The sequence below is a fragment of the Meleagris gallopavo genome, chromosome 2 (assembly GCF_905368555.1).
Source record: "Meleagris gallopavo chromosome 2, MGAL_WU_HG_1.1, whole genome shotgun sequence".
Lineage (NCBI taxonomy): Eukaryota > Metazoa > Chordata > Aves > Galliformes > Phasianidae > Meleagris > Meleagris gallopavo.
This window is the reverse complement of record NC_139405.1, coordinates 25,256,094-25,279,701: the sequence shown is the minus strand read 5'-3', so window position 1 is coordinate 25,279,701 and position 23,608 is coordinate 25,256,094. Positions and strand designations below refer to the sequence as shown.

General features: G+C 51.7%; 1 protein-coding gene and 1 long non-coding RNA gene across 5 annotated transcripts; one reads left to right on the top strand and one right to left on the bottom strand.

Moving 5' to 3' along the window:
* Positions 1–131: 131 nt before the first annotated feature.
* On the bottom strand, positions 132–9,726 carry LOC104909595 (uncharacterized). Of its 4 annotated transcripts, XR_014882012.1 has the most exons (5): positions 8,909–9,726; positions 8,129–8,711; positions 7,421–7,523; positions 2,285–2,408; positions 132–1,360 (listed from the first exon to the last, which is right to left on the bottom strand). It is a non-coding gene; the product is annotated as an uncharacterized LOC104909595 (long non-coding RNA). The 4 variants fall into 4 exon arrangements; XR_014882010.1 differs by having other exon boundaries at positions 132–2,408; XR_014882011.1 differs by lacking the exons at positions 132–1,360; positions 2,285–2,408 and having other exon boundaries at positions 6,780–7,523; positions 8,129–8,456; positions 8,552–8,711.
* On the top strand, positions 9,631–13,708 carry SIX2 (SIX homeobox 2). Its single transcript, XM_085219362.1, has 2 exons — positions 9,631–10,535; positions 12,644–13,708. Exons 1-2 carry the CDS (start codon positions 9,976–9,978, stop codon positions 12,945–12,947), a joined length of 864 nt encoding a protein of 287 aa, XP_085075488.1. The 5' UTR covers positions 9,631–9,975; the 3' UTR covers positions 12,948–13,708.
* Positions 13,709–23,608: the final 9,900 nt, after the last annotated feature.

Sequence of the window (23,608 nt, the reverse complement as noted above, 5' to 3'; positions counted from 1 at the left end):
GCAAATTTACCATTCATTATTATTGCTAAATTGCATGGTCTTATTTTATAGCTTATTATTAAAAGATTGGATTACTCAAGTACTAACTTCTAATGGAGGTCTGGAGAGAGAGGGAAGCCAAGCAATCAAAGTCATGTGGTTATTTTCATTTATTGTACATGAAATCAGGAGATTCTACTGCTTGTTACAGAAATCCATATCCTCCTTTTTGTACATTAATGAAAACTTTTTAGAAGGAAATATTGAAGGATCTTTACATAGTACAGATTTCATAAAACTATAAATTCTTGGCACATTAGTTAGACACATTTAACTTATGTGTGCCTAATCTGTATTTTTACAGGATTTCTCTATCCAAGAGTTCTGTTACTGTTAGCCATAGATTGCTTCCACACAGAAACACACACATCTGGGTGTTAGTATCTCTGCGAGGTTTGATCAGTTGCATATTTGCCTATGAATTTTCAGATGTATCAGAAAAAATAATCCTATTTCTTGAGGACAATATAAGGAAGTAGTTTGAGTCTTAGCATAACACTGTTTTATTCAGCAGCAGAGTATCAACCTGCATCACCACACACTACACAGTGACTTTTTGTTTATTTATCGTACAGGAGGAGAAGTCCCTGCTTCTTCAAAATCAACGTATAACAATCATCTACAGTTGTTTCTTTAATGCTCTGGACACATTCCCCTTCTGCCCAAAATGATTTAGCGAGGACTGCTATATGGGTCTCCAGAGATCAGAATAAGACTTCTCAAAAGAGGAACAATGTACATCTGCTTTAGTGTTGAAGGTTGCATAACATCAACCGTATCTCAACACCTTTTGGAGTCTTGAAAGATTAGCCCAAAGGAAATATACACCAGGAACAAGATCTTGCACTTCTTTGATGCTTTTAGAGTGCTCTGTGAAATATAACCATGGAGATAAATGTTTGTCTTCTTGTCCCCAAGGAACAGAATCATTTTTAAAGTGTCATAATTAATAATGCAGGGACTTATCTTCCCAAAATACCTGCCTGATGTTGAAGACAAAAGTGTTTCTGTATCACTCAGTGGTAGTTCATCTTTGTGAAAATGTTACTGCTCTGATATTGACAAGATCTGTGCCATCCTGGATGGCCAGTAAGTGTGCCAGTTTCCTAACTGAGTGAACTAACACTTCCTGAGTGAAGTTGGAAAACTTCAAACTTTTTCTTCCATAAACCTCATCCTCCTTGTTCCTTCATGCCAAATCCTTCCGTTTTTCCCCAATTCTATCAACTTCTTCAGAATTCCAATCCAGATCATACGAATTTGTTGGGATGTTCTTCCTTACCTTCTGGTAATGAACTCGGGATATTTCCTCTGTTACTTTCTACACAAATGCAAATTGCACAATTAATGACGGTGAATACAAAGCATCTTTGATTGGATGGAAATGGGGTCTATAGATTCCCTCCAATTTCTTTGACAGGCAGATTGCCCTTCTACATGAAGGCTTTGGTCAGATGAGGTTGAAATGCCTAGACAAATTTCTCAGGAATGTGAAGTAAAATACAAGCCTTCTAATTACCTGAAAGTAATCGTGCTATATACTTCTATCTTGGAGTTGACTATGCTTTATTGGTCTAACAAGCAAGTGCAGGTCTTTTTTCAGGTGGTGGGAAAAAATACAGCTCTTACCTTTAAAAAACAGTGTGAGAAAATAAAAAAATTTCCTGGTTCCCTCCTCCCTATTTGCAGCCACTGGCCACAGACAATTTTGAGGTGCCCACAAGCACACTCTTTCTACTTAAAATCTCCCTAGCTGAAACCTTCCCCCATGAAATAGCTTCTTCATGCTTTCTGTAGCTATGGAGAAGAGACGTCTTATGGACTAAATTCACCCTCCAGGAATCTCCCACCCAGTTGAGGACTTCATCCCATTTAAGGTCAGAAATCACTACAGCCCAACTGGACTGGCCTCTGACAGTCCCACAATCATTTGTGATATCTACAGCCTCCTCTGGAATGTAGCTGTCACTGTGTTCTTTTCTTTTGCAGTCTGTTCATTCTGTTTACCCTGACTCATTAAACTAATGGTCCCACCTCTGTACTATGTAGTCAAAGGTCTCAAAGAGCATTTGATGAGTTAAGAGAACCACCTACATGCACAGCGCTCTCCTTACTGAATTTCTTGCTCACCTCTGCCAGCCAGAAATCTGGCATCCAATTTGGCACTGAGCACTTTTCCTTTCTGTGTGCGCATTCAACATGGTCATTACACTATAGCTTTCACATCATAACTCATGTCACTCACCCAATTATATCTCTTTACTTTCTTCTCTTCTTGGAAGCTGAAGCTCACTTCTTTATGATGGCTGTAAGGCCCGGTTCCCAGACTTATGCCATGTGTTCCAAATGCTGCTGCCAACCTTCTTCCACTTGAAAACAAACACAGATACAACACCTTCCTCCATCACTATACTTGATTCAAACAAAAAATAATCATTTTTTTTCTGTAAAATTATTTGTGGACTTTGTCCAGCTCATCTCATAACCTGATTCTTAAGCTCTTCTCGTGTGGCTGAAATGAACAATTTAATAAATAACGTTTATTGACTTGTACTGCTGTCATGTAGCTCTCCTAATGTTTTAGGTTTAAAGAAAAGATGGTCTAAGTTTTAACCTAAAGTAAAATTAAACAAAACTTAATTAAAATTGTTTTATATATATATATAAACACACATACAAACATATGTGTATGTATATATATATATATATATACACACGCCTTATAACAAATATTTTCCTACTTGTTTACCAGCTGTAGTAGACAAACATTAAGAGGTGGTTACAGAAGAATCCCACTTTACAGCACCCTGTGACTCGAGGGAATCTTTAGCTCTGCATCAGGTGTCTGGGTTTTCTCTGCAACTTATGGGGAGAATGAAGGGAACTACTGGAAACCATCTAAGTGATGATAAACCGTGTTAAAAGAATGAAGAAATATGGAGTATCAGTAAGGTAAGTGGACTTAAGTCCCTTCTTGCACACATATTTAAACTAAGTTCCTATTTCTAAGTAAAACAGGGCTGGCATCTTCCAATGGAAAGCGTAGCACTATATATTCAGCATGCACACATGATGGTGCTGTTGAAGAAAACAGTAATGGGAATGGTGCCTCACAAGCAGACATTTCCTTAACTAGCAAGTTACAGAGCCTTAGATTTTCCTGCTTTAGTGGCTTAACTGCCTGAAAATAACTCCATGTTCACTGGGCTGGCCTTTTCTGCATCTTAAATAATCAACAAAGTCACTATTTGACTAGTCTTAAAGTCTCTGTTTGTAATGAAGATCAAACTGATGATAAAGAAAAAAAAAAAAAAAAAAAGGAATGAAATGGGACACCAAGTCTGTTTAAATCACAGAGCTTTTCTGGGAATTAAAAGATCCACAGCGCACTTGAGCTGATTCAAGAACCTATGAAATAAAGGGGAGAAGAAATCAAAGGACAGAGACTGAATTAATCCCGGAAAGAGGAGGCCAAAACAATCCAAGACTCAAATACAAAATATTTTCACAAGTTCAGAAGTAGAAAATTTTCCACTGGAAAATGGATTGGCTTTAAACTGTTGTTAAATTATCTAAACTATCCAACTTTCCACAAAGCTTTTATGCTTCAGTTTTGATCTGTACACAAAGCTTCTGAGAGAATTGCAAAATACAGCAAACAAACCAAATTGCACTTCCTAATTTTGGTAATTGCCTGTTACAACATTCTTGGGAGTTAAAACAAATTGAACGCATTGGAACATTTTATGAAGTTTCCCTTGCATGTAAGAACAGCCTCAGATCTCATTGATAGAGGCTGGTTTGGTTTTATTTGTTCACAGCAGCAAATGATAGAAGTTGTTTAAAATGGAAAAAAAAAAAAAAAAATCCCTAGTGGAAACAGATTCCGGGTAGTTTGGTTCCTGGTCTTTGACATTCACATATCCACGTGTGTTGCTTGCTAATGCTGCATTGCATTTCAGCTTGCCTCAGCTCTGCAGAATTAAATGGTAGATGTATTTATGAGCTCACTGAGCTCAGTAGAGCATGGAAGAACTTAAGCAAGGTCCTTCTTCTAGTGAGAAAAAGAAATGTTACCTGTCTGTAAATACCAATCACTCCCTGATTCTTGACAAGGATAAATGCGTCAAGGGAGCAAAGTGGGAGTTTGGGATGCTTTGGGGGCCGCTCTCCTCGCTTTTGCCATGGGATGGATCCAGAGAAGAGTGGACACGGACATTTCTGGCGGTGGTGACACCGCGCGGGAGCACCTTCGGCAGCGCTGGAGAGAACTGCCGGGCTGCGCTCGGAAGGCTGCGAGACAGTAAGAACGGAGCCTTGCGTTCACCGAACAGCGGTCGGAGCTGAGTATCAGAGCCCTCTAGTGAGACTTCTCGGAGTGGATCGCCCCAAGCGGCCCTCCGGGACGGCCTCCACACAGCCCGCGGCCGGGGGCCGGTTTGGTTTCTACGGGGGAGCCGAAAATCTCCTTGGCACGACAGAGGGCGACCCGAGGTTTGCTTCCCTTTGGCCGACCCCCGACCGCCACCCAGGAACACCCAAACCACCGTCCCAGCCCGAGGGTCTCGCCGCCACCGAGCAGTGAGCCACGAGCAGGAGGATGTCAGCTGAGAAGGGAGGGGAAGGGCAGCCCGACCCTAAAAATGCGGCCCGGTTAAATCCCCGTGAGCCGGGGATGGAGATGGTAACAAAAATGCCTGGAATCGGTAGGAGCAGTGAACAATCTTCGTGCTTTCCTCATCATCTTGGAATAATCAGTGGAATTAACTGAGGTCGAGGAAACCGGCTCTCGGGTTAGTTGTGGGAGGCTGTGAGAATAAGGGGCAGCCATTAAAAGAAACCTGATCGCTATTCATCAACTCGGAAGAGAGGAAAGGAGGAGGAAGGAAAAAAAAAAAAAAAGAAAGAAAGAAAGAAAGAAAAAAGACCTTCGTGGCTTGAGCTCATACCAGCCTGGTATACCTCTGATCAAGAAGATCCCAGGAAACACAAAGTTTACAAATATTGTCAAAGTGATGCTTGTAGCGTGATTTCAGTTGTCAATCCAGTAGAAGCCCACCAGAACTTTGGATGCAGTGTTCTGCATTTCTGGTTAGTTAGTGCCAATCCCCTGAGGCGGAAGGCTCTCTCTTCTTATTTTAACCATATGTGCCTGCTGCTGTTGTTGTCTTGTCTACGAGCCGCGCGCTGCCTTTGCTGAGGGTCCCCCCGTGCCGAGGAGCATCCGAGGCCCTGCGGGGCCCGGGGGACACGGGGCCACTTCCCCTGTCTCCAGGCCGCCCCCAAGCGGTGTCCCTTCTCCTCGGGACCCGAGTCTAGGTGTGAGACGGGGATCCCTAAATACGCGTTGGCACTGTGTGTCGGGGTGCTGCTGATAGGACTAAGTGAAAATCCTGAGCCCCGCACCCAAGATTGAGAGGGGATAATGTGAAGGTAATGAGGAAGGGCCGCATTAACGGAGGCAAAGGGAGGGAGTGCTCTGCTCGGCCGGGAAGCAGGGCCGTGTCTGAGCCCCCCGCCGGCAGCACCCAGCCGCCTCCAGAGCTTTATTTCAAGCGGGTTTGATGGCATAACCGAGTGCCCCGCTGCAGATCTAGAATCCTGGCGGATCGCCCCGAGGAACAGCGCGCTCAGGCAGCTTTCAGTGAGCCCTTTCGCCCCAAATCACGGAACAAGAAGCTATTGTTGTTCATCTTAATTGAGTTATTCGCGGTGATCCTTTGCCGTGTTTTCATATTCCGTCGGGACGGGATCTCAGTCTGTCTCCGGCCATCTGTGATGGGACAGACTCTGGTTTGTTTCGAAACAAAAAGCTGAAGTAAATATGTAATGTGAATAAATAATTCGGGAGAGAGAACCCGAGGCTCCGTGCTGAGAAATGCCTCCTTGCTCCACGCTGTGCCATGGCCGTGCGTCGGGGCACGGTTGGGGCAGACGAGGGTGGGCCGAGGGGTGCTCCGGGGGAAGATGCAGGCCCAGGGTGCTGCTAAGGGTTGTTGTGATCCACGGAAAAGCAAGAAGGAGCAGCAGGCTCCAAGTTAGAGCACCCTGGTTTAGAAGAGAATACATGTTGTGCCCTGATGAAAGGAAAGGAAAGGAAAGGAAAGGAAAGGAAAGGAAAGGAAAGGAAAGGAAAGGAAAGGAAAGGAAAGGAAAGGAAAGGAAAGGAAAGGAAAGGAAAGGAAAGGAAAGGAAAGGAAAGGAAAGGAAAGGAAAGGAAAGGAAAAGGAAAGGAAAGGAAAGGAAAGGAAAGGAAAGGAAAGGAAAGGAAAGGAAAGGAAAGGAAAGGAAAGGAAAAAACAAAAACCCGTGAACTTGGAGCACTTGCTTGCTCTCCCTACAGTCCTCACCACGGTAGCGGACGTGTGTGAGGAAGATATGCTTCGTCATGGCTATAGGGACACCTCGGGGTTCAGCATTTTACTCTCTACCAGCCCCGAGAGCCCCTCTGCGCCCTTCGCCTCGGGTGGCTGTGGGAAGGGACGCAGGAGGGATGTGGCAATCCGGGCAAACGCGCATCATCTGCCAAGGGCGCGGTGCAGACCTGCGGCCGGCTGCGGGCTGTGGGGAGGCACAGCCGGGAGGGAGACTGTCACATAACTTCGGCGTTGTATTGGCACTCAGATACGGACACAAACCGGTTACGTGCAGAGAGAGGCTCCTGGAAGCGACACGCTCGGGCGTCCCTCCCTCTCTCCCCTCAGCTCTCCCGCGTCCTGCTCAATAAAAGGAGCATTACGAGAAAAACGGCTTTTTGGTTTATTTCACTTAGATTTCACAAGGACTCGCGCTGACACCGCCTGTCCTGCACGCTCCGGTGAAGTCACACTCGGGCAGGGAGTGTGACCGGGGCCGGGTATGGGGACGGGAACGGGCCCGGGACGAAGCTAGGTCTCCAGTGCCAAGCACGAGCCTCGCTCAGCCCGGGGAGATCCTTTGACTGCTGCTGCACGGGGAGAGCCGACGGCGACCCGGCAGAAAGTTCCCTCGGGGTGAGGACACGATTAGCAGGCGGCTCGGGTCGCTCACTCCGGGGTATGATTGCAGTGAAAGAACCCTTTCGCCCACACCAAAAAGCACCTCACCCGGTCGTTTCGTTCCCTCGCAAGGCTCTACAACCGGCCTCGCCCCCGCCGTGGCTTTGCAGTCGGGGTTTGCTCCCTTTCCTAACGCGTTCAGGAAGATTTTTCCTTCTCGAAAGTTAAAAAAGGTTCCACAGCATTCGGGGCCAGATGTCACCAATTTGCCACCGCTCTGCTGCGCGGCGTAGGGAAGGGGCGGCCCTGCCCTACCCGGCCTGCGGGACGTGCGGGAGCGATGCCGGAGGCGCAGCCCGAAACTGCAGCGCCTGCGAAGGGCTTGGTGTAGGGTCCGTACTCACGTGTAAGAAGCTAAGAGACTTTCTCAGCTCTAGATCCGTGCAACAGGTTTTGCCAGCTCCTTTCTAGCTAGGGCGAACAGCTGCTCCCGTTGAGATTCAAGTGCTGTGGTTATGGAATGGAAGGAGAGGAAGCAGAGTCAGGTATACCTCCTATACACGCGCAGCGACAGAGCACGGCGGTAGCGGGGGGGCAGCCCGGGCCCCTCTTTTGTCTTTTGCCGCGGTCCCGGTCGCGGGACGGCGCCGCGTTCTCCTTCCCGAATTGCTCCTAATGTGAGCGCAGAGGTCGGGCTAGGAGCTCCCCTCGCAGTGCGTGCTCGGGGGAACGCTCCGAGAGAGTCGATTCTCCCGCCCCGCGAGCGTCTCTGCGGCCGCAGCTGCGAGCAATTCTCGGCCGGGTGGGGAGCGCGGAGCTCAGGTCGCATTCGCTTACGAACGAGCACAGTTTAAGCCCTACTGAAGTCGCCCGGCGCCGAGACCCGGACCGCTTTTTTTCTATGGGTTCCGGAGGGAGACCCGTGAGAGGGGACAATGCTGAACTCCCGAATTCGTTTGAAACGAATTTGGATTGCGTCTCCCCCGTGCTATTCAGTAGGCGGCCTCCCTCAGCTCCGCGTCCCGGGCCGAGCCTTACAAAGTTTTGCACAGAAACCCTCGGGAGCGTCTCGGGCAGGTAGGAGGGTGTGCGGCTTCCAAAGCGGAGCTCACCCACGAGAACCCAGCCACACAGCGTCCCGGATGCGGTGGGGCTGGAGGAGCCCGACTCGTTCTCCACCCCTCTCCTCCTGTCTCCCCCCCGTCGCCCTTCACACTGGCGCGGCTCCGGACCGGCAGTCGCCAGGAGCGTCCGGGCCGCGCCGCCGCCGCCCGCCCTCGTCTCCCCGGGGGAGCAGCTGTGCCTGGCTCGGCTCCTGCCGCGGGGGTCCGGCTGCAGGGATGAGAGCCTACTGCCTCGTCAGCCCCTAGAGCTCTGGGGTGCAGCTGGGCGGTGTCAAAAAGATTTCGTGTCGGGAACCCACAGCTGCAGACAGCTCTCCTGTTGGGGTTGTAAATGGCGTAGAGCTTGGTTTCGTTATTCTTATCGTTCTTTCCCCACAGTCGAAGCATTAAGGAGCGTGAGAAGCGTCCTACTTTTGGGGTCGAGGGGTTCCTCTCAAGTGCCCGAAGCTGGGACTTCTAGTTCCCGTCCGACCGAGAGGTCTGCAGACACCTTGGGAACCCTTGCCTGGCCGCTCCACTCTCATTCGGCCCGCACAAGCTCATCCGCGTTCGTTGCGTGCCCCGACAGCGACTGGAAGAGGCAAAGGTCCTCCCCTCACTGCACAGGCACTGAACTAAAATTGCAGTGCGTAGGGCACACGTGGACGATGCGGGACAGCTTCACCATGGGCAGCGCCTCTAACTTTTTCCCTTGCCCCTGGATGAAAACACCCCGGCACGCTGCTAAAAACGAAGCAGAAATAAATGCTCGGCTGCCGAAAAGCTCACCTAGCGGGGCTGCAGTCATCTAGGCTGTGCTCGGCCACGGCCATGCCTGACTGGGACCCGGAGGACAGGTAGTGCCGGCCTGTGACGGTACTCCGGTGGTGAACAGGGTCCCTATTGTACCCTAGAGGTCCCTTCCCTATAAAGCTCATTGCGACAGGGTGTTAAGTGCATTTAGAAAGAAACTTTCAGCGAGGGCCCGCCCGGCTGTTCCTCCCCAGCGCAGCCGCAGGGGCCGAGCAGAGCCCGGGCTGCGGAGCCCCGACGGCGGCTCAGCGCTCCCCACTGCCCACTCCCGACGGGCGCCCGCAGCGCCAATCCCGGCGGCAGTTTCTCCCTCGCCAGCCAATATCTCAGCTCGCGGGGCCGCCTCGGAGTGGATCTGAGCAATCTGTCAACCCAGCCGGGGAGCCACCTCAAAACAGATCGGGTTACCCCTGATTGACAGCGTCACCATGGCAAATAATTTGACTAAAACTATTGTCTTCTCCTGGCAGTCCCCGGGTCAGATAACCGGACCAATCACAGCGCGGATAATCACTTTTCATGCCAGCTTAGAATAATATTATTAAAAAAAAAAGGGGGGGGAGAGAAAGAGAGAGAGAGAGAAAGAAAGGGGGGAAAACTCCGAGAGGGAGAGGAGAGAGGGAGCGGGACTTTACCGCTATATTATGTGGGATCTTTCGGCGGAGGGGGGTGGGGGGGAAGCAGGGAGATCCCAAACCGGCGGCCGAGGGGGGTGGGGGTGGGAGAGCCGCGGCCGCTACGAGCGCTGCAGATAGGAGACAAAAGAGGCACAAAGTTACTCTCGCAACTCGGACTTACAAAAAGGAGGCAGCCGGGGAAAAGCCTTCCGCGTTCGGGCTCCGCGACTCCGGCACCGCTCCTCAGCAGCTCCCCGCGCCCCGCTCCGGGGCCGGGCTTCGCCGATGGCCTCGGTCCCTCGCGCCGGGCCGTGAGTCCCGCCGGGCCCCGCCGGGCGCCACTGCCCCGGGGCCGGCCCCGCATGCCGGCCACTGCCCGCCGCCCCACCGAGCGGCCGTAGAGTGCGCGGCGGGGCAGGGCTCACCATGTCGATGCTCCCGACTTTTGGCTTCACCCAAGAGCAAGTGGCTTGTGTCTGCGAGGTGCTCCAGCAAGGCGGCAACATCGAGCGGCTGGGGCGGTTCCTCTGGTCCCTCCCTGCGTGCGAGCACCTCCACAAAAACGAGAGCGTCCTGAAGGCCAAGGCCGTGGTGGCCTTCCATCGGGGCAACTTCCGCGAGCTCTACAAGATCCTGGAGAGCCACCAGTTCTCGGCGCACAACCACCCCAAGCTGCAGCAGCTCTGGCTCAAGGCGCACTACATCGAGGCGGAGAAGCTGCGGGGGCGACCCCTAGGGGCGGTGGGCAAGTACCGGGTACGCCGCAAGTTCCCGCTGCCCCGCTCCATCTGGGACGGCGAGGAGACCAGCTACTGCTTCAAGGAGAAGAGCCGCAGCGTCCTCCGCGAGTGGTACGCGCACAATCCCTACCCGTCCCCTCGTGAGAAGCGGGAGCTGGCCGAGGCCACCGGCCTCACCACCACGCAGGTCAGCAACTGGTTCAAGAACCGCCGGCAGCGGGACCGAGCGGCCGAGGCCAAGGAAAGGTACGGCTCACCCCGCGCCCGCGCTCCCCGGCCCCAAGGATGCCGCCCCGCGCTGCTACGGCCGCCAAGAGGTGTAGCGGTGTCGGCGGGGCCCGCGCGGCTTTCCCCATCCCGGCTGCGCTTTCGCCGGGACGGCCTCGACGAGGCCCGGCCGGGAGGCGAGAGCTCCGCGAGTAGCGCCGTGAGGCAGCCGTCGGAGCGCGTCCCTGTGGGCGGCCCGGGGTTGGGGGACGGCGGATCCGAGCGGCTCCGAAGCCCGAAGGGAAAGGGGCGGCCCGCAGATTGCTGCCGGCTCCCTGCGCGAGGCATGGGCCGAAGGGAGCGATTTCTTTCCGCGCTCGTTACTCTGTAGTTTTGTATTCGCTTCCCGCCGAGGTGCTCGTGGATTCATACTTAGATATAGATATAAGTGTACTGATCGTAGTTCGGGCGCTGTGATTTTCCCGTTAAATGGATCGGAGGGATCATCCGCTGCCGGGCGGAGGTTAATGCCTATGTACTCGGGTATTCGGGAGGACTTCCCGCAGCCGTTCCCGTACCCCGGGACGGCGGCTCGAGAGAGAGCAAAACGTCTCCTGACTGCGCTGTGCCCCCTCTCAGATCATCCGCACGGTCTGACCGCGCGATGGTGGACGGCTCAGAAGTTGCCCGTGGGTCCGCGCCTCGGGAGTATCTTTCCATGCGTCCACCCAACGCGGCTCGGGAATGGCTGCACCGGCCTGCTCCGTGCGTCTCCACAGACAGCGCCGGGGCTTTAATTTTCTCCCAAATCTCCGTAAGCGTTGGTTTTACTACATGTCAGAGATCCCATTTATTGCTAATAGCAGGGACTCATCTTCGAATATCCAAAGGAAAAAAGGAAATGAAGGTTTTGCTTAGTCAATTCCCTTTTCTTTCTTTTTTTTTTTTTTTTACTTTTTTCTTTTTTTTTTTTCCAGAGGAATCAAGTTTTAAAAGTCTCCAGAGACAAATAAGAATTTTTGACACTGAAAAATACGCTCCACCTAATATTACCCTCCGGGCGCTGGAAAAAAAATGGGATTGCCATTCACTCGAGCAACTTGTTCAAACAGAGTTCTCTTTTCTCTTTTTATTTTTTTGGCATAAAGTGTCTCAGCCCCATCCCGCGGCACTCAGCGAGCAGCCAGTGCCGGTGCGGTGCTCCCGAGCAAACCCTGCGGGCTCGGGCCCTCCTCACGCAGCGCGTTGTAGCTCCCACAGAAGCTCCTAAATACGTTAGAAATGCCTTCAGAATTTCAGGCAGAGCTGTGTCTGCGGGGACTATGTCTAAAAGTTGTGTTAGCCTTGACAGGACGGTGACTTCCACCCCATCTTACCCCTCTTATTTCGGGAAAAAAAAAGAAAAAAAAAAAAAAAAAAAAGAAAAAAAGAATAGAAAAACATATTTCGAAGGGGCTTGGCAAGCCTCCAGCCACTTCTCGGTGTTTTCCCGGGTGCTGAATCCAGAGACTGCCCGCGCCCCACGAACGGCAGCCCCAGGTAGGCGGCCCCAGGACCGGCTCCCCCCGCCCGCAGCGGGGCCCTGCGCTGAGCCCTCTGCCTGCTGGGAGCGGCCGCCTCGGGGGGGGCGGGAGGGCTCGGAGAGAGGCGAGAGAGCTGTGGGCTCTGCCTGAGCTTCCTTATTGGGCGATGTTTTGAGTTTTATCCTTAGGCCGAAGGGGGAAATGTCCGCTTACTTTAGCAAAAGGAGGGATTTAACGCTGAGCACTACTCGGCCTTTCCGCGGGAAGCCGCAGCCGAGCTCCAGTTCAGCTCGGGGAGCAGTTGTAAAGTCAAACTGCTTATTTATTTTTTTGTCTTTGCCTTCTTCTTCCCCTCCCCTTCTTCCTCACTTGCTCCCTCCCCACGCTGTGTATCTCTTTGCGATAGAGGGGAGCAGAAAATACCATTCGGGCTCAGTACCACTCCGCAGGGTGAGCGGCAGCTCCGAGCGACACGCCCGGAGGCCCTCAGACCTTTGCGTCGGATGCTGAGGCCCCGAAGGTCCGCAGTTTGTAAACGCGCCGCTCCGCACCTCCCGGCCGTCCCCCCGGTCCCGCTCCCGCGGTGCCACCCGGTGACTTCCCTCCCTTTTGTGTTTCCTCTAGGGAAAACAACGAGAATTCCAACTCCAACAGCCACAATCCGCTTTCGGCGTCAATGAACGGGAATAAGACAGTTTTGGGGAGCTCGGAGGACGAGAAGACGCCGTCAGGAACCCCGGACCACACCTCCTCCAGCCCCGCGTTGCTGCTCGGCTCCAACCCGGGGCTGCAGCCCCTGCACGGCCTGGGCCACCCGCAGGGCCCCAGCGCCATCCCCGTGCCCAGCGCCGACCCCATGCACCACCACAGCTTGCAGGACTCCATCCTCAACCCCATGTCATCCAACCTGGTCGATCTGGGCTCTTAAAACCGCGTACACGCTCCCTCCTTCGCACCTCCTTTACTCTCTTTTTCTCTCTCCATTTTTTTTTTTTTTCCCCTCCTTTATTTTTCCCTCTGAATCTTACCAGAGACTGTAAGTGATGACAAAGCCCTCAGCGGCAGAGCCGTGCCGCGCCCCTCGGCTGCTGTCCGGGCCGTGGGCAACAGCACCGTGAGAAGCCCCGAGGAGGGCTCGGGGCTGTGGGACAGGGCCGGGGCTGCCCCTCCGGGCTGCACCGCAGCTCCTCATGACTTTCTCGGTGCTGTCACCCACCGACGCGCTCCGTGCGCATAGAGGAGCGCGGTGATTTTTTTTTTTTTTGGGGGGGGGGGCCTGGGAAGGAATGCCGGTTGGAATCCCGCATCGCTCCCGTTATCCTATTGTAGCTATGTATCCGCGGCAGGTGTACGATGTACAATCGCAACTAAGAATACAGAAGTTGTAGTCAAGTTATAGCAGCAACACGCACTAGGCAGACTCTGTAACCTTCTTGTAGCTGACGCTATGCAAAGAGACGGCTGCTTCAGCCTCAGCCGTGTGGTGCTTTCGCCATTTGCAGGGTGGGAAGGAGGGGAGACCCGGCCCGGTTCGGGTAGGGAAGAAGGATTGCTGCTCAAGTTTAGACCTAACCGACAGTATCAACCGCAAGTCACTCGACCTTAGTTTTGTTTATTGTTTATATTATGTGAATACATTCTTTGGAAGATATTTCTGCTTTTATTTTATAATAAAATTTAGAAATCTAACCCGACGTGCGGCTGCTTCACTCGCCCGAGGGATGCTCCGGGCTCAGCCGACCCCCGGGGCACGCCCCCCCCCGCCCCCCGACGCACGGACCGGGAACATCGGGGCCGCTCCGTCCTTCAGTCCGTCCCGTGGCGGTGAAGCAGTGCGCACTGTGGGAGAGGAAGGCAAGGGGACAGGGAAGGAAATGCGACGGGGGCAGAGGGGAGTTCCTGGGTCAGCTCCTCGGGGTATTTGCCACCTGCTCTCCAGCGGAGCGTGGCCGGACCCTGCCCCGCTGCTGCACTGCCGCTCTGCAAACGCCTCTTCAGTGCCTGTGGGAGTGGTGCTGGGAACGGGAATGCGCCATTCTTTTCTCTCTCTCTCTCGGTTGTTGTTTTTTTTTTAGGGTGCCCGCGATTTTGCGTCGTTCCAAGCCAAGGGCCTTCTTACAGTGCTGGGTAGACCTGAACACCCAGTAAGGAGTGCCGCCTGATCCATCCCTGGCCCGCAGCTTCACTGCACTTCTCCCAGGGGCTTCACCTCAGCTACCAAACCTTTGAGCATTAATATGTCACGTTTGAAATATTCTTCAGAGACTGCCAGCATTCCTAGGCGGTTTTTCGTGGGCTGTTGTTCTTTTTTTATTATTTTTTCCCTTTCCCCACTTTAAATGAATTTCTTGCGAAAAATAAACCGAGAAAATGATATGGCTTCAAGCGGTATAGAAATATGTGTGGATCAGCAGACGCCGTGCCCAGGTTGCAGACGTTGGCTGAAATTACAGTGAGAAGTAGTTTCGTGTGGGTAATGTCCTAATTTGACATAATCGGGGCCTGGCTTAGCGCCTCAGCATGTGTGGGTGTCCGCTACAGGCATGTTTCTTGGGGGCCTCTGCAAAGCTTCCAGTAGCAAAGGTATGAATGGGTGTCAGCCACAGAACAACCCTCTCTTGGCAGTGGTTATAGGTCCAGGACCCCGTTATGGGGGTGCAGTGGGGCCGGGAAGTCGCTGTGGCACTGCGGAGGGGGCAGTGCTCAGGCAGTGTGGTGAATTCGGGGTGAGGTTTCTCCCATTTCTGCTCTTTGGGGTAATTTTCCAGTGGCATGTTTGCTGACTGCTGTGGGAGCATACAGGAGTGCTGGCACATGGCTGAAGGTCTGAAAAGTGGATTCTCTTATTTCCGCTGAGGGGCATCGAATAATTTTAACTATGGATTGTGGACCTTGGAAAATGAACATTTTGCAAGTACAGAAATCACTGCTTCCTGGGGCTGCGGGAGCCCTCACTTCTCACAAAACAGTGCTGCAATAGCACACAGAGTGAATGATGTGGGTTGGAGGCGATTTTGTGTTTTTAGGGCTAGAAGTGAAAGGTGGGATGTGCAAAGCAAACCAGAGCAGCCGGGTCAATAACACGTGGCCTCAGAAGCAAAGTAAGGCTGTGTCCATTGGAGGGGAGAAAATAAATAAATAAATAAATAAATAAAGACAAGTTAATAGGAAGAGTACAGCCAAGATGGGGAACGTCTAAAAGGGCGGTATGGAAACAGGATGGGATTTGGGTGCGAGTTGTTGCAGTCAGTTAAGGCAGCCTGAAACCGAAATGATGCAGTCAACAACAACAAAATGAGGAGGTCAAGCCGGCATTAAGGGCGTGCACAGCTCCAGGCCGAGATCCTGGAGGTGTGTAATGCAACCTGAGCACCCGGCGTGTACCGACTCATCTCATCGGGCCGGACTTGCCTTAGTAACGATGTTGGGTAAATTAACCCAAATCCCTCCGATTCTCCACGCACAAAAAAAAAAGTTCCCGATAGAGGAATACGCCGAAACCGACGTGACTAATCCGTGGTTTTAACCAGATTAGTTCTGATTCAGCGGCGTTGTGTTACACGGGGCAGATCCCATCCCGGCGGGGTTTGCTCGCAGGGCGCACCCGCACGTTGCGGGGCATGAGGAAGAGGCCAACCCGGATCCCGCAGGGTTCAGCTTTGAAATCCGCCTCGGTGCCCCCGAGCTTAGAGCAAACCCCGCTGCTGAGCCGCTACAGCACAGCGTCCATCGGGTGCGATCCGCGCTCGACCGTCCTCGGGGACATCTTCCATCTTGCGATATGCCGTGGTTCTGTGACTCCTTTTTGTGCAGTGGAAACATAGGGGGCAGATGGAGGGTAGTGATAGGGGGCTGTTCTGGGTGGGTGTCACTTCGCTGCGACGCCGAGTGCGGCACAGATGGCATCTCCATCCCCTCGGGGCGGTTCTTCCCAGGCGGTGAGATTTACCTGAGGAGAACTGCTCTCGCTCTCCTGAATACGTCCATACACAAGCACATACATATATATATATATATGCATACGTACAGATCTGTGAGTTTATACATGTGATATTCGTCCTCAGACTAAACCCGTACCAACTTACATAATGAATGCAGCATTTGCGTCCCCCGGAACTGTAACTGGAGTAATTTCCTAGAAGAGCAGAGCGCTGAATATTCACGGGGCACTCGAGCAGACTCGTTCTGCTCTGTGCGAGGCTATTAACTGAGGAGGGCCGGGAGAAAGGCTGCAGACGGGGACAGGGCCATCCCGGCCACATTGCGTATCGGGGGACACAGAGCGACTCGACGGGCTGCCGTGGGGTGGCACAGCGCTTGGCTAGGGAGCAGATTTTTGCAGCAGAAGCCCTTCCCATGGGCACGATGGGCATTCTTCAGACATTCAGAACTATCTACAGAAGGAAAGTCGCCTGCTTGGCGTATTGCTTGTGGGGTAAAATCCCTCTCCCTCTTCTCCTCCCTGCCCCTGGCTCAGCACTTGGGGCCCGACGGCAGCTTCCGTGTGTGCTGGGGGGGGGGCTCTACCAACCCCGGTACGAAAAGAGATACGGTCTCGTGCCTTCTCTAGGAGAAATAAATGCAGCCCGGTGTCAGCGGGCTCTTCAGTAGCCCCTCACTTGAGCATGACAAATAACATAGGGAGACGGCGATGAAAACGCTGCCCCTCGCTGCAGAGCTCCTTCGCTTTCCCTGCTCGGTGAATCAAAACGCTGCGGTTCCAGCAGCCAAGAAAAATAGACTGAAGGGAACTTTCAGTGCTTCGGCACACAAGGAGAAGGTGAGGGGGTTGTCTGAAGGAGAGCAGCGCTGGGCTTGGAAAAATACACTCTTAAAGTCAGGAGCAGGGACGGGCGGATGGCTCCTCACCACCCTGCTGAGGGAATGGCTCTCAGGGGCTTCTCCTGCCGCTTCTGTATGGGGAGAGGATCCATGCTGCCCCATTTAATTAAACGGAGAATTGTGTGGTTTAGGGTTCTTAGAGTTTTTGTTATTATTTTATTGTCTTTCCCCACCCCTTTTTTTAAATATATATCGCTGCCTCCTACCTTCAGTGACTTACAGAAAAAAAGAAAAAAAATCTTTATATACATATTATATATATATTTATCAGATACAGTCCCGGCAACAAATCGGGACTTTACAAAAAGTCGACGACTCAGAGGGAAATGGAGAAGGTTGGTGGGAGTCAGTCAAACGGGCAGGTGATGTGACATCAGCTCAGGAGAAGAGAAAACACTTGGAAAGATGAAAATCGCACATGTGCTTCTGATGACCCCATTAGATGCGAAGCCCTCCAGGAAATACTTATTTGAAGCAGCCAGGAAAAACAAACATGCCTTTTAGAGACCTGTCTGTCCCGCCATGAAAAATGCAGACCTCGCTGTGGTGCGTGTGTATTTATGGGGCGGGAGGAAAGAAAGGGGATATAGGTTTTGCAAAGAAACCGATGAAAGCCACCTTCATCGGGAATATTCATTGGCGCTGCTCCGCTCTCCAAAAATAGGCTTCGGCGTGGAAGCCGAGGCGCTCGTTACAGTTACCGCTTTCGAGGGGTCTGAACAGGGACTGTCGGTGGCTCGGCCGGGTGTCGGCATGGTCAGGGCCGGCTGGTAACAGTGATGGGATTAAAAAAAGAGGAAAGGGCTGAAACATGAGACACCCCCGGCCCCGCTTTTCAGAAACACGTTTTTCCGCGCAGTTCTGCCGAGTGGTGACCGCGGCTGCTCTCCCTCGAGATCGCCCTGCCCTCAGCGACGCTGCTCCAGGGGAACAACTAACCTCCCCCCTCGCTTGACACGGCTGTGGAGGGGAGAGGGCTCCGCGCCGCTCGTTGCCCCCGGCTGTCCCTCCGCCGAGCGCGGCTCTCTGCCCGCACCTCTGACCCCCCCTACGGCAGGTGCCGCGGGCATCTCCGGAGCCGGGCCCAGCGGCTTTGTCCCCACGCTGGGAGGGGGACACACCGGTGCCCAGAGGCTGCCCCACTCCCCGTGAGGGCAGAGGAACTGCGGCGGGTGCTGGGGCAGGGAGGCGACTTTTAGAACTTGAGAAGGGGCTTTGGGACACCACTCGTAATGCTGCGGGGAGCGCACACGCAGCACCAACGATTGCGCGGGCAGGGCTGGTGGGAAACCTCCGAGTTTCAAACGAAACCAGACGCGGACAGGGAGATGCCGGCGGCCCCGAGTCTGCGGGGGAGAGCCGTGCGGGCTGACTCCATCCCCACTCTGTCCCCCGAAATGGTGGGGCCGGCGGTGTGCTGTTTCCGCGCACCCTCGACGGAAACGGAGAGTGAGGAAGAGACCGGCACGGCCCCGGGGCGCCCGGAAAATGTCATCGCTTTTCCCATCCGCAGATGGGGAAGTTGTCCCCGAGACGTGGCTCTGAGACGAGGAGGGAAAGGCCCCCAGCTCTCTTCCAGCTTCCAGGGGACTTTTAAATTTTATACATGTATTTTTTCTCGGCAGTTTTCAAGGCCGTTTCAGCAAAAGAGACGCTGTTTCTCACATGCACGGTATTCCGTGGCGATCCGCTCTTCATTTCTTCCCGTCTCTGAGGTGCTGTCCTTGAGGGGCACCTCCGGAGGCGGCAGACGGCCCCCCCCTTATTACTCTCAATCGGGTGTACTTATTACATTGTCCGGCTGATGGCAAATAAAGCCGCCTTGAGGATATTCACCCCGGCATTCCCTCGTCATTCATGTAAAGCAGCGAGCGGGGACGGCGGCGGTGCGGGACGGGGCTGAAGCCGCTGCCCATCCGCTTGCTGGCATGCTATGCCCTTTCGATGCTATCTCGCTTTCGGAGGCATTTTATGGCCGGAGGAAATCTAATCCGGTGAAGAGAAAGGAAGGGAATACTGTCGGAGTTGAATGAACCCCGTGTGGTAATCTTCGGGCAAATGTAAGGGTTTCGATGCCAAAGCAAAGTGTTTTCTCGTCGGTCTGCTCAGTCTCCGAAGGGAGGTGAAGACACCATTTGAGAAATCCAGCTGGTTGCAAATCATACATTTAATCTCTCAGCTGGAATGATTTAATGGATCAGTATCGAGTAACAGCCTTGGAAAAGCAGCCTCCTAAAAAAACACAGATAAATCCTGATTGAATAATAGTAAATGAAAACCGTGGATCACGGTGACTGCAAGGCAGCATTTTCTTCACACTCCCCGAAGGGTTCCGCTGCAGAGCCGGCACAGCCCCGCGTGTCACTGCGATGGCTGCGGGTGTATTTAGGCGGCAGCCCCCCCGAGCACGGTCAGGGGCTGCGTTCCGCCGCGGCCGAGCACAGACGTACCCGGGAGGGCGGGGGGCATCGAGGAGGGGACACTACGGATCGGAGCCTCAGCTTTCCCCAAAGCCACTCTCAGCCCGGCCGCGGTTCCGGGACGCTTTTGGAACCCTTCTCTAGCTCCGAAGCTGTAATTTTACTCGGGGTTTGGCGGCTGGAGCAGAGCAGTCCTTGAAGGAAGGATCTCGATCGGGTGTGCGAAAGCACTTGACTCTGCTCACCCCGGCGGAGGTCACCACTGCGCTTAGTAAAAGCATTTCCTCTACGGTGCAGGTGCCTGTCTCGCAGCTGACCGGAGGCCTCAGGGGTGGAGGACGTACGAGGCCCTGCGTCCCTCCGTGTCATAGGGCCGTACTCGGCCTGCCCCCGGCCGCAGTCCCGCAGGCACAGAGGGAGACCCCGCCATCACCTGCCCCAGCTCCCGCCCCTTGCCTCGTCCGGGCTGCCCAGTCCCTGTCGCAGGGGTACTTCTTATCTTTTTTTTTTTTTTTTTCCTTCTTTTAAAAAACTTTCTTTTATTATTTATTTTAGTTTAGTTTTCTCCCTTTTACTTTCCCTTTTTTCTTTTTTTCTATCATCTTAGCTGCTCAGAGGAGCAAGAGATACAGGGGGAGAGACGGGGTTGCTCTCGCGTTTGTAGCGCGTTTCACGTTACCGGGCTGGCAGAGGCCTTCTCCCCAGCGTGCTCTGCATGGGGCTAAAACCCTTTGCTTTATTTTATGCGACTCAGCGCAAAGGCGGGGAGGCTCCGGCTGAGGAGCTGCGCGCAGCCTGGGGCTGGATCCTCCAGCTTCACTCCGAGCCCACCAGCGCCCTTTCTCTCTCGGGACGCAGCATTTCTGCACTTCCATAGAGCCGAGTTTCCTCTCCGAGGCTGAGCGCCGAGCCCCTTGCCGCCGATAGGGCTGGGTCGATCCACGGGGTGCGTCCTGCTCGGCCGGGCCGGGCAGAGCGAGACAGCACCCTTATAAGGAATGTAATGCGGAGCGCTAGGGAGAGAGCGGCCGGCGCAGCATTAGCACATTTTTGTCATTAAATGTACTCGAGTTGTAACGGTTGTTTATATTTACGGGGAATTCTTGAACGCAAACCACATGCTCGAAGCATCCGTAGATGAATTTGGAGGCGGCGGAAAGTCACGCTGCCCCGGGACTGCTCTGAGGGACAAGGGCGGCTCGGGTCAAAGTCGGATGAGTTTGTGCCGCCGATTTAGAGAGAGAGAGGAAATCTCAGGAGTTAAAGAAACCAGATGCCAAAAAATCTCAGTTTTATGAATCTCGATCTCTTTTAATTTTCTTTTTTAATTTTTTTTTCTTTCTCTTTTTTTTTTTTCTTGGTCTTAGGTCAACCTAACAGTTTTGCTCACAGTGCTGTGATGGTTTTGTTTTCTTTCATCCTCACCTCCTGCCTAGAAATATATCTCTTTATATACAGTATATTAACAGATACCCAAACCGACTTGTCTGTTTCAAGAGATCTCTCCAAAACTCTTCAACAGTTTCAGTGCCTTAAAATGTTTTTGCACAGAGAGGTCGTTGAAAGTGTCGTATTTTCTGCAGACAATACAGACTTTGGCAAGTGGCTATTTTAGGCTAGCATATTCATATTTTTCATGTTGTCTTCAAATTATTTAGCATAACCAATTGAAAAAGTGCCTTCCTGCCCTGTGTGTTTAAGCCATAGCCGCAGTTACTCACTTGTGTAAGAGAAGTGAAATACAAGAGCTCTTCCCAAAGGCAAAGTGTTCACGTGTGCAAACCAGAGAACTGTTGGTCTTAACTATAAATAACTCCAAGGCGAATTTTAGCATGTTGCCTTCGATCTGTACAATTTTCATATAATCACTTTTTCTATCATGACTTTTTTACATAGTGTAAGCAGATATGTGTAACATTTCTATTTATATATAATATGCTTTAAAATGTAGACTTAAGGGGATTTAACGTTATTAACAACAGTGTAGCTGAAAAAAAATCCAGATAATAAATTATTTATAAAGCATTTGAAAATCATTTGTGACTTCTTGCATTTGTTTTTTTGGCCAAGAGCAGAAGCCTGGCTCCGTTCCTTTTGAAGACAATGGCAAAGTTCCCACCTACACCCTAAGGATCTGTGAAGTCAGTCTGAGTTTTTCCATGGACTTTGGATCAAGCCCATAGCATTAAGAAATGATTACTTCTCTGTCATAGAAATGCACATTGCATTTGCTTAGATAAGTACATCTCGAGGATTTTTCCACCCCCATATTCTAGGATCTTAAATGAGGAAAGTCTTTAGTCAAAAATTCCTTGGAAAGAGTCCAGCTATCCCTGGCCCACCAACCACACATCTCCATTTTGGGTCTTGCGCTAGGTGGCACTAAGAGCAGACAAAGGTCAGTGCTCTTTCTTGTAAAACTACTCTTTTGTCCCTGTTCCCCTCCTGACCTGCCTTCCCCAGTATCCTCCAGCGAATATCCTCTCTTGTGTGACAGGGGAGCAGGAGATACTGGAAAAGAAGCCCTTGGGAACAAATGGAAGCCAAAAGGTAGCACTGCAGACAGGGATGACATGGAAGGAAAGATGCTTTCTTCCAATCCTTCATTTCTAGCACTTATTCCCTCACTTTTCTCACTCCTCAGCTCACCTTTAGTGAATCTTTTCCAAAACAGATGTTGTTATATGAACGGAAATGGTTTCATTGCCCTGCCTGCTAGCTATAGAAAACTTACCTTGTCATTCACCACCCAGTGCAGTGAAAGGATCTCAGCTTATGACAAAAAAAAAAAAAAAAAAAGTTTTTTTCTAACAATAACAAAAAACAAACAAACAAACAAAAAACAGCTGACAGGATCATCTGCTACAAGAAAAATACTTCAAGAACAGCAGTGTCTGCAGCCACGCAGCCAGTGTGAGGCAGAGGGCACTGCAGGGGTGATGGCTCTGTCAGGCAGCCCTGCTGCCCCTCAGTGCCCTAGGGAAAGCTCACTCAACCTGCTGAGCTGGAACCAGGGGTAGGAAGGGGAGTCCTTCGCTGTGCTTCCAGCTTGCCTTCAGTCTGCATTGCATGCAGTTTGGCTGGACCCCAGAGCCCTCCCGGGAATCTTCAGATCACATCTGTGTTTGATTACAGCTGTTTGCAGCATCTGATTATGTCTATCTGTGGCATTATAAAGGAATCTCCGAGCCCTGTTTTGTTATGTCATGCAGAGATGAAATTGTGTCAGCGACTCAGCACTGCTGTACAGCCAGTACAGCAGAGGAGACCCAGTGTGTGGGAGCATCCAACGTGGAGCTGGGACAGGGCAATGTGGAACTGCAGTGGGTGGCTGAGTGTTATCAAGCACAGACCCACTCCCACCAGCGCTCACCATCATTTCTTCTGTGAAACCTGTTCCCATTCATGTGTATCAAGAGACACATTTGTGTAATTAATGTTTCCTCTTTTCTTGAAAATTCCTGCTCTCCAAGGAGTGGATGATGTTGAATCTCGGGTTGGTCAGAAGAATTTCTGCTGCATTTGTGCATTTCTCCAACATGGTGTTGGAAACATGAGGCTGCTGGTCCCAGTGCTCCCTGCTCAGGTGCAAACCTCCTGTACAGCAGTTTCCAGCTGGAGTAGTGCTTGCTGCAGGGAGGGGAGGGGGAGGCGGGCAGTGAAGATGGAAGGCAGAGACAGCTGTAAAGTATCACAGCATGTATTTGCGCCATAATAGTAATTAATTTTGCCTTTTAACTTTGTGGGAACTGTATCTAGTCTAAGGGTACACTGGGCCAAAAAGGCATTTGCTTCTTTGTGTAAATGCAGGCCACTGACAGTGATATTTATCTAATCAATTTTTTTCTGACATTTACAAATAAGTATGTTTCATTCAATTGAAACAGGTGGCAGAAGACAACGCTTCATTTTCAATCTCCAAGATTGTACTGAAATGCTCGATTTGTCAAAACAGTGCTTTTTTTTTTTCTTTTTTTTTTACCATATCTGGGATTTAAATGAAAATGCTTTAAAGGAGGAGGTGGTGGAGTGATATTGTACTGCTGGGATCCTGCAACCAACTCCTTACAACAGGTGAGTGGGCCAATTTGGCTGCTATATGGGGAGCACAAGCAGGAAGAGCACTCAGACTGACCAACAGGATGCTGATCAGTCTGCTTACATGGCTCTGACTTACAGGTACAGCTGAGCGATGTGAGACAGGGTGTGTGGTTAATAACTGTTACAGCTGTCCATAACTTAACATTCATCTGAAATCATTTTAAAGCTCATTTGTAGATCAAGCTTCCCAAGTAAATATACTTTACAAATTTCCTGATCATGGAGG

What these genes read in the sequence shown, in the direction of transcription:
- SIX2 (XM_085219362.1), top strand. Translation starts at nt 9,976, where the DNA reads ATGTCGATGCTCCCGACTTTTGGCTTCACCCAAGAGCAAGTGGCTTGT. An exon ending in GCGGCCGAGGCCAAGGAAAG is followed by an intron (nt 10,536 to 12,643) that starts GTACGGCTCACC and finishes TGTTTCCTCTAG; the next exon opens with GGAAAACAACGAGAATTCCA.